Raw genomic sequence first — 9,945 nt, 5'->3', positions numbered from 1 at the left:
TTTAGTGTCCCTTGGTCCCCGATTGCTCTTTATGCATCCCAACATTCATTTTGGCGGTCCTTTTTCCCCGTAGAGGATCGTTGGCTCGTCGTTCTCGGTCGGGGACCATTGGCCCGGGAAGACCTAGGGACTTTTGACCGGGATTTTCAATGTTCCCTGAATGTCTCGAGGCACTCGGGGATGGTCGTGGGGTGCTCGGAGATCATTGTGATCTTTGTTTTCCGTGGAAATACCCCGAAGGCTAGCCGGGAGACGTTCGTGACCACTGAAACGTACTTCGGGAAACCGAGTCGAGTTCCGGAAGGTTGTCTGAAGCTTGTCCCCCGACCCTGGTGGTCCCTGAGTGCCTGTAGGCCCGTTTTGAGGGGCCGTTTGCTTGTCAGTGGAGCGAGCCCCGGGAGCTCTGTCAGAAAAGGCGTCCGTGGGGGGATCGGGGTGTCCCGGCTTAAGCAGGATGCCCCGGAGATGTGCCCGGACGTGTCGTTGGTCACTTTGGCACTGAGAGGGATTTTTGGAGCCCCATATTGGGCACCTTTCGGTGCTTCGGTGACTCAGTGATGAATAGTGCCATAGTGTCAGCTCCGTCGTTTCGGGGATTCCCTGTTCGTTCGTTCTTCCGATGGCTTTCCTCTGCTTTTCTCACTGGATCGTGCTCTTCTCCCGTTGCTCATGACCCCGTGTCCGCCTATTTGCCTCTGATCGCCGGGTGACGAATAGTGTCCCGAGCTTCGGTTGGGGATTCTTGTGTGGGAAGCCGGTGGGCCAAAATGGGGTGCTGACAGTTGTCCGTGAGAATCGTCGCAAGGACCCCGTACCGGGCAATGACGTCACGTCTGAGAAAACGAGCCACGGCTTTCGCGGTGACCGACGCGAGAGTGATAGCCTCGATCCACTTGGTGAAGTAGTCAATCGCCACCAGGATGAACATGTGTCCGTTAGACGCTTTGGGGTTGATCGAGCCAATCACATCCATTCCCCACATTGAGAAGGGCCACGGGGCTGTCATAGGGCGTAGCTCATTGGGCGGCGCCTTGATCTGATCGGCGTAAACTTGGCATCGGTGGCAATGCCTAACATACTTTACACAATCAGTCTCCATGGTGGACTAATAATAGCCTAAGCGCATAATCTTCTTAGCGAGCATGAGGCCATTCATATGAGGTCCACAATTTCATCCGTGCACTTCTTCCATAAGACGCCGTGATTCGTGTTGGTCGATGCACCGGAGGAGCGTGGAATCAAAGGAGCGGCGGTATAGTATCTCGCCGCTCAGAAAGTAATGCATCGGGAGGGGTCTGACTGTCTTTTGATCGCGGCGATCGGCGAATGGGGGATATTGGCCCGTTTGCAAGAAGTTCTTGATGTCTTCATACCACGGCTTCGCTCCGGACGCCTCAATCGCGTTGCAGTGGGCCGGGCCTTTGGCCACTTCGATTTCGAGAGGTTCTATGATGGTCCCCTCTAAGATACTCGCCATAGATGCGAGTGTTGCGAGTTCGTCCGCGAACTGATTCTTCGCGCGTGGAGTGTAAGTGAATGAGATCTTCTCGAAGTTCTTCGCCAACTCCTCAAGATACTCATGGTATGGGACTAACTTCGCGTCTTTCGTCTTCCACTGCCCCAGCGTTTGGAAGATTATGAGCATGGAGTCACCGAATACCTCTAACTCCTTCACCTTGAAATCGATCGCCGCTTGCAAACCGAGGATGCATGCCTCGTACTCGACCACGTTGTTGGTACAGGAGAAATCTACTTTCACGGCGACCGGGTAATGGCGCCCGTCCGGGGATATTAAAACTACCCCAACTCCTGATCCCATGGAATTGACGGCCCCGTCAAAGTACATCTTCCACGTTGGCTCCTCTTTCTCTTCGTCCATCTGGAGGATTCCTTCATCCGGGAAGTCCGTGTTAATCGGCGTGTCGTCGTTGATCGGGAATTCTGCTAGGTGGTCGGCAATCGCTTGCCCCTTGACGGACGTGCGAGGCACATACTCTATGTCGTATTCCGTCAGTTGACAGCGCCATTTTGCGATGTTTCTCATGGAGGAGGGGTTGTCGAGCAAATACCGCAGGGGGTCCGCTTTTGACAGCAAGCGGATCGTGTGATAGAGCGTGTACTGTCGGAGCCTCTGCATGACCCATACCAACGCGCAACACATCTTCTCGATTTCCGGATAATTGGACTCCCCCTCAGTGAACTTCTTGCTCAAGTAGTATATCGCCCTTTCCGTGCGCGTCGACTCGTCTTCTTGCCCTAGCATGCACCCTAAGGACTGTCGGCGCACCGTGAGGTATAAAATGAGGGGTCGATTCGGCACGGGTGGTACCAATATCGGCGACCGAATTAGGTAGGCCTTGATGGTGTCGAAGGCCTTCTGACACTCGTGGTCCCACTCCATCGCTGCATTCTTGCGGAGCAGGCGAAAGAACGGCTGACACTTATCCGTGAGATTTGCAATGAAGCGCGCGATGTAATTCAACCACCCCAAGAAGCCGCGTACCTCCCGAACCGTCGATGGCAGGGGAAGCTCCTTGATTGCCTTGACTTTGTTCGGATCCACTTCGATGCCGTGCTCACTGACCACGAACCCTAGCAGCTTTCCTGATCGAGCACCAAATGTGCATTTTGCCGGATTGAGTCGGAGCTTGTATTCTCTCAGGCGATCAAAAAGGCGCTTCAGATTGACAAGGTGGTCTTCCCCCTCTTTGGACTTGGCGATCATGTCATCGACGTATACCTCGACTTCTTTGTGCATCATGTCGTGGAATAGTGTGACCATAGCCCTTTGATAAGTTGCCCCTGCATTCTTGAGGCCGAAAGGCATAACACGGTAGCAAAAGGTTCCCCACATCGTGCTGAACGTCATCTTGAGCTTGTCTTTTTCGGCCATCCGAATTTGATTGTATCCGGAGAAGCCGTCCATGAAAGAGAACTGGGCGTGGCGTGCCGTATTGTCGACTAGGACGTCGATGTGCAGTAGGGGGAAATTGTCCTTAGGGCTAGCTTTGTTGAGGTCTCGGTAGTCGACGCAAACTCGGACCCTTCCATCCTTCTTTTCTACCGGCACAATGCTCGCCACCCATTCGGAATAGTTGCAGACTTCGAGGAACCCCGCATTGATCTGCTTAACGACTTCTTCCTTGATGCGGAGGAGAAGGCTAGCTCGCTGTCGTCGTAACTGTTACCGCTTGGGCGGGAATTTCTCAGTGTCGAGAGGAAGGAAGTGCTCGACTATTGAGGGGTCTAAGCCAGGCATGTCGGCATAAGACCAGGCGAAGACTTCTTGGTATTCCTTCAGGAAGTCGATCATCCGGGTTCGCTGCGTAGGGTCGAGGGCTGTCCCGATCTTCAAGGTGCGGGGCTCTTCTTCGGTGCCCACGTTGATCTCCTCTGTTGGCTCGATCGAAGTGATTTGATGGTCCTCGAGGCGACGCAAACTCTCTTCTATCTTGGGTATTTGACTGTCCTCGGGGAGCCCTTCCCCAAAGTATACGGGTTGGGGCTCACCGAGGTGCTCTTGGAATAGGTTCGAATCGAAGTGTCGAGGATTTGGATTCGAGTGGAGCCTGGAAATTCGAAAGAATTGTCTTAGAAAATATTCATAACGCTACGAAATAGAGAATAAGAGGAGGGGATAAAACGCATGGGAATTCAAAAAATGCGTGGGAGATTTCATTGATAAGGTAGATATGAAGCCATAATAGAAACCCCTCTCCCGTCGTGTGGCGTATGGCTTATGCCGACACGCGGGGCACATCTTATACATGGATAAGCCTTACACATCGGCAATCACAGCCGAGTAGCGCGGGACTGAGGTCCAGTTGCCAAGCTCCTCATTTTCCTGCGCCAAGAGGATGTGAACCCCTGAAGGGCTGACGGAGCGGCAGGAGTGTCGTCAGAGTCCGAGGAAGGGCTGTCAAGGGTGCCCCCAATGGTGTGTGAAGGCCCGGGGAAGGAGTGCGATAGCGGGGGGACTGGAGAGCCCCTGTTGAGCCTCTCGTAGTGTGCGGCGAGGCGATGAAGGTGGTGGCCCCTGCGAGCTTCGATGAATTCATGACAGGAGGGCCGAAAGCCGAGTTCCCTCCTGTGCTTGTACTCTTCGACTTCAATAGGGCGGCTGATCCTTTGTCCGCGCGCCCCGAGGCCGGTGCCGGGGATGTAATTGTTGCGCAGGAGAACCTTTCCTATCATGCGGTCAGCACGGGACGGTCCACTTTCTCCGTAGTCCCGGATGACGGAGATGGTTTCGAATGAGTGGAATGGGAGGTTTTCATCGTCCCCGACGCTAATATAGGGCAGTGTCGTCTCCTTGTAGATGGCGTAGTCCTCCTCTCCCTTCACCGTAATGAGCTTCTCTTAGACGATGAACTTCAGCCTTTGGTGCAGAGAAGAGGGGACGGCGCCGGCAAAGTGGATCCAGGGCCTCCCGAGCAACAGGCTGAACGCATTCGTGATGTCGAGCACTTGGAATGTGATGCTGAATGGGCACGGGCCAACATCTATGAGGAGGTCGATCTCCCCGTTCACCTCCCTGCGTGAGCCGTCAAAGGCTCGGACCGCTGTTTTGCTCGGGCGGACTCGATTTAGGTCCACGTTCATCTGTTTCAGGGTGGTCACCGGGCAAACGTTGAGGGCGGACCCATTGTCAATCATGACCCGTGTCAGCACCCCATTTTGGTCCACCGGCTCCAACGGAGGACTTCCGACCAAAGCTCGGGACACTATTCACCATCGGGAAACCGGAGGCAAGTAGGCAGGCACAAAGTCATGGATTGCGGAAGAAAAGCCTGGGCCACCGAGAAAGGCGGAGAAGAGCCATCAGAAGAACAGACAAACAAGGAATCCCGAAAACGACTGAGCTGGCATTGTGGCACAATTCATCACCGAGTCACCGAAGCACCGAAAGGTGCCCAATATGGGACTCTAAAAATCCCTCTCAGTGCCAAAGTGACCAACGACACATCCGAGCGCGCTCCGGAGACATCTTGCTTAAGCCGGGACACCTTGATCCCTCACAGACGCCTTTTCTAACGGGGTCCCAGGAGGCCTGACCCACTGACAAGTAAACGGCACCCGGAAATGGGCCTACAGGTACCTAGGGACCACCAGGGTCGGGGAACGAGCTTCAGATGACCTTTCGGAATTCGACTTGGTCTCCCGAGGGACGTTTCAGTAGCCACAAACGTCTCCCGACGGACCTTCGGGGCACGTTCACGGAAAACAGAGATCGCAACGATTCCCGAACACCTCGAGACATTCAGAGAGCACTGAGAAGACACCGATCACAATTCCCTAGGTCATCCCGGGCCAACAGTCTTCGACCAGGGACGACGAGCCAACAATCTCCCACGAGGCTAAAAGGGTCACCGAGACGAATATTGAGATGCACAAAGAGTAATCGAGGACCGGGGGCATCCAACTCCACTCCGAACTTCCGAACAGGGGGAAACCGGCTCTCGAGGCGCCGAGTCACCCGAACGTTCGTTCGCACGATGCATGGCGATATTAGGCTCCTTCAAATCCTCTTCGTTCAAGCGTTCCAAATCAATCAATTAATTGGGCATCGGAGATCGGACGCGCGTTCAATCGAGTCTCAAGCTTTTTTCGGCTTTTCTCTTAATCGAATGGGACCCACAGCTCAGCCAAGCCAAGCCACCAAGCCGCGGCTCAACCCTAAGCCACGGCTCAACCCCTCAAGTTCGGCTCAGCCGCAATGAGCCACGGCTCAACCCTATGGCAAGCGGCTCCATGCATTCCCCTCCACAAATTCAAATTTTCTCTTACACACACTCACATCTATCACCTCCCATCACTCTCCCTCTTGCTTCCCCTACACTCTAAGTGACCATTTCCCCTCCCTAATCCCTTCTTCAAAATTCGGCAGCCCCCTAAGCATGCCATAACCGCAATTAATTTCACTTAACCGGGCCATTAGCCTAGCCTATAAAGCCCCATCCATCATTAAGCTAATCACTTCTTGATTCTCACTCTCTCTCAAGCCAACTTCTCTCAAGAATTCTCTCAAACTCCAACCCTCTCCTTCAGCTCGTCTAGCCCGTGCCAAGGCTAAAACTGGCCGAAACCACCGGAAAACCACCCGGTATTCCGATAACCACTCGACCCGACTTAAGCCAAAAGCCACGAAACTTCCTAGTGTACATATTTCCCACCCCCTAAGTTCATTTCCGGGCTTAGAATTCCCGTTTGAGGCCTACATCGTCACGTTCCAGCCGCAAGAAGAATCGGGTCTCTAGACCGATACCGCGCACACCCGGACTTCAACGACATGCCGATTCCTCCCACGACTTTGCCGAGTCGTGCCATCACATTCAAAGGGTTCCTCACAACCCTCATCCTCTCTCGTGAAGAGGTGGTCACGATCCGAGGGTCGATCCACCGTGCACAACCACCGTTTCATCGTTTCTTCTCTTACCGGGTTATTTGCTCTTACACCGAACTTTCTCTCACTGTCTCGGGTTCATCTAGGGCTTGGCACATTCGGGTTTGTCCACGGACGTCTAGATCTGCTTCTTAGGAGTCCAACGAGCCCAACCTCGTACCGTGCCGTGCCCGGAGCAAGCGTGCCGACCCCATTCTCCCTGAGCTGCCGCGGCTGTCTTCCTTTCGGGTTACCCACCCGCAGCTTCAAACCGAGTCTTGCGACTCTCAAGGCCACTTCCCCGACTCTTTTCCTCGTGCATCGAGGCAAGGTAACATCCCTCTACGACTTAGAGAAGCTAGGATCCTCAATTTTTGCTTGTATGAAGTGTTTATGTGGTTTAAGGAACCCGAATGCATGAAAGCTACCATTTTTCTTCCGGATCCGGACCTCCCATGTAATCCCATGCATCGTTGCTTGTTTTTATTTTTCTTCTTACGTCCGAACGTTGTATGAAAGTGCATGCCATGATGGGATACGACCTATTTCGAGGTTGGAGAGCCCCTCGTGGTCCGTAGGGGTCATGGAACTCACGGCCATGCCTCCCGAAGGGATGGCCGAGAGTTCCCTTGTCCCTCACGGATGCACCGGGGGCCCTTTCGCCCCGAAGCTCGTTGTTCCCCATACTTTATCGTCCCGAATGTCGTGTAATGTGTGGGCATGATGAGAAGCACTCGAGATCTAGGGAGAAGAGGTCTTCACGGGTCGGTAGCACGAAGGGGAGCTCACGGCCACCTTCCTTGCAAGGGGGCCTAGAGGTCCCTTGGTTCTTCCGAGGCCATGGACTTCTCGTTCCGTGATGTCGGGGGCTTCTCGGGATACATTTCCGAGCTTGGCGTTGAATGAACCAATGTTGCACTATAAATTTTATTAAACATGATACTTGCGCTCGTTTTGTGGTGACGTTTGTTTAGTGAAATGTGTTTAATTCGTGTATGTACATCACTTGATGCATGCAAGGATCAATTGAAAATCATAGGAGAGACCCGTCCAAATTCGGATCGGGCCAAGAGGCATTCGGCCACTCATCCTTAGGGGATGGCCGAATCCTTCGTGACCCCCTACTAGTTAGGATTGGTCTCTCTTGGTTATTTTAAATCCGATCCTTGGGATTGCTTGCGACTTTGTTTTCTTTTCTCCCTTCTTCTTCCAATTAGTAATCATGTATCAATTATTTATTAGACATGTTAGTTTCGGAAAATTACCCATCAAATCCATAATTGTGATATAAATTGATAACCACCAAATAATTTCACAAATGGGGAAAAAGGGACGTGTCATTCGATTAGTTAAATCACTTGGACTAAATAATTGGGTTAATCGATCCTTAATTCGTAAACGCATCGATGATTTACGGAACGGTGAAAATGCCCTTTTCCATTAAAAAGCTCAAAATTTCAAAATACCGAGATACGTAACACGAGTGGAATTGATGTCTAATGAGTGCTCGCGTACCATGACTTGAGTCCGGGCCCGATTTGAGGCGGCTCGAGTCGAGATGCGCGAGTCCTCCTTAGACTCCTTCGTGTGACGTGATCTCCAATTTGCATACAAACACCAGGTAATGGATAGGCGGAATGAACCGGACTAATCATACATCCGGCCTAATCAAACACTAGGTAATGGATAGGCGGAATGATAGATTCCAAATCTAAAGTCAAAACACGAGTTTGGCTAATTCGGTGAAACCGCAGTGACACTTAACTGAATAAGAGTCATAAAACAAACACACACATGTAATTGGCTTAGAACCGCATCCTAGCCCACCATCTATGTTTGCCTAGGTTAGATGCATTGTTTGCCAATCAACCCCGGTTAATAACTGATGAAATCACGTACATTCGACTTAATACATCACTTGTCTGTATTCACCGATAATTGTCAGTCGTTGTCTGTATTGTGTCAGTTTTATCGATTTTCTTCTGTTTTATCTTTGCATATGATGATTTATTGCGGTTCGGGTCCGAACCCATAGGTTACGTGTCGCACGGGGCCCAACGCCCCAAACCATCGAACACGAGGTCCAACGCCTCCTGACTCACTGAGTGCGCGCAACCCGAGTGCGGAATGGGATCTAGCCTCGAGTCACCATCACACTCCAACTATGGCCTATGTGGATGGCAATTTGGATTGAATGTGTGAAACGGGTTTAGATATCACCCGGGAACTCGATCGGTCTATCGGATGCAGTGAGAACCAACCGGTTTTCCCGTAAACCATTGGATCGATCGGACCCGACCCCCGGCTCCTTGAGCCCGCGTTGCCTTAATTCATTTATCGGTCATTCAAAACACACGGTGAGCCGGAGCGGAATATTGGCCCAATGCAAACCGATCGGGATCCATTTACTTATTCAGTCACACCTTGTAATTAGTTGAGAGAACATTGTGAGAATTCTATTTGTATATTCATTCATATACTTGTAAGGATCCCGATCGGCAAGCGAGAGGTCCGAGTGTCGAGTCGGTTAAGTCGGTCTATCGTCACCAAGGGATGAGTAAACTCGAATAATCATGGTCTCGGTTCGCGCAGGGAATCGACCATCACGGTTCGAAGAACTGTAACGCTAAGATAGTGAACCGATTCCTTGACTCACAAGCCTACTCATCCTTTGGATTCTTGGCCCAACTCAATCGATTCATCGATTTTACGGTGTCAAAACGAGCGAGTCAATTGCACCCCTAAATCATGCCGTAAATAAACAAAACGGCAAGCCTAGCAAACTAGAGTACCAAAAGGGCCTGCGGGATATAGGCCCGCACGTAATAGAACCCCCGAATTCGGAATTTCCGGTTCCGTACAACCATTGCCTTAGCATCTAGGTGTACCCCGTACCCCTAGACCCGGGTAACTTGCCGGCCCTCGACCTTCGGTTCGTAAAATGGCAAGTGGCGACTCCTTCTCACGTGCGTCCGTCGCACATCCCCGAGAAGGTGGACACTCCAAAGCCGCGTTGCATAGGCTTCGCGCATGCGTGCCCCGACGAGATGAAATTCGGGTGCGCACAGCTTGGCGACTCCACTGGGGATCTCTAGAGGGTTCGGGCTCAATCCCGTTTGCTTGCTTGCTTGTTTATTTACCGCTTTCCGCATTTCCCGCTTATCTACTTTACGCACTTTTATTTCCCGCACATGCATTGCACATCATACTAGCTTCTTAGGTACCTTGTCCGACATCCCACGAGCACCAATATAGGAAGCTAGGTTAGTCAGAGGTTCCGAGTAAGGGAACGGATCGAGTCGGCTATGCCACCGAACCGGCCCCCAAAGATCCTCGCTCGATTTCAAGGAATTCACACCCTTGAGTCGGGAGCCCCCATCCCTAGTTAGCGGTTCTCCCAGTAGCACCAAAAACCATGCATACACAGGGACCGTCATGTTGGACCAAGTTTTTGCCTCCATGCCGTCAACCGACCCAAAAGTCGAGTCCTTGAGTCGGCCCGTAGTTTTTTTTTAGGACGGGTATTTTGTTGTTTTTGTAAAAAAGAGCGATGTATACTGTAA

The 9,945-nt window shown here is 51.9% G+C and overlaps 1 protein-coding gene across 1 annotated transcript; it reads right to left on the bottom strand.

The window, feature by feature from the left end:
• Positions 1 to 1,171: 1,171 nt before the first annotated feature.
• LOC116193745 lies at positions 1,172 to 2,044 on the bottom strand. The gene is made up of 2 exons (XM_031522490.1): positions 1,715 to 2,044; positions 1,172 to 1,615 (listed from the first exon to the last, which is right to left on the bottom strand). Exons 1-2 carry the CDS (start codon positions 2,042 to 2,044, stop codon positions 1,172 to 1,174), a joined length of 774 nt encoding a protein of 257 aa, XP_031378350.1.
• Between the last annotated feature and the right edge of the window lie 7,901 nt (positions 2,045 to 9,945).

Source organism: Punica granatum, chromosome 2, assembly GCF_007655135.1.
Source record: "Punica granatum isolate Tunisia-2019 chromosome 2, ASM765513v2, whole genome shotgun sequence".
Classification (NCBI taxonomy): Eukaryota; Viridiplantae; Streptophyta; class Magnoliopsida; order Myrtales; family Lythraceae; genus Punica; species Punica granatum.
Note: the sequence above shows the minus strand (reverse complement) of the source record. Positions and strands in the feature narration are given on the sequence as shown.

Coding starts and splice junctions, on each gene's coding strand:
- LOC116193745 (XM_031522490.1), bottom strand. CDS start 2,044: ATGAGAAACATCGCAAAATGGCGCTGTCAACTGACGGAATACGACATA. Junction 1,616..1,714: donor ACAACGTGGTCGAGTACGAG/GCATGCATCCTC, acceptor ACGCTGGGGCAG/TGGAAGACGAAAGACGCGAA.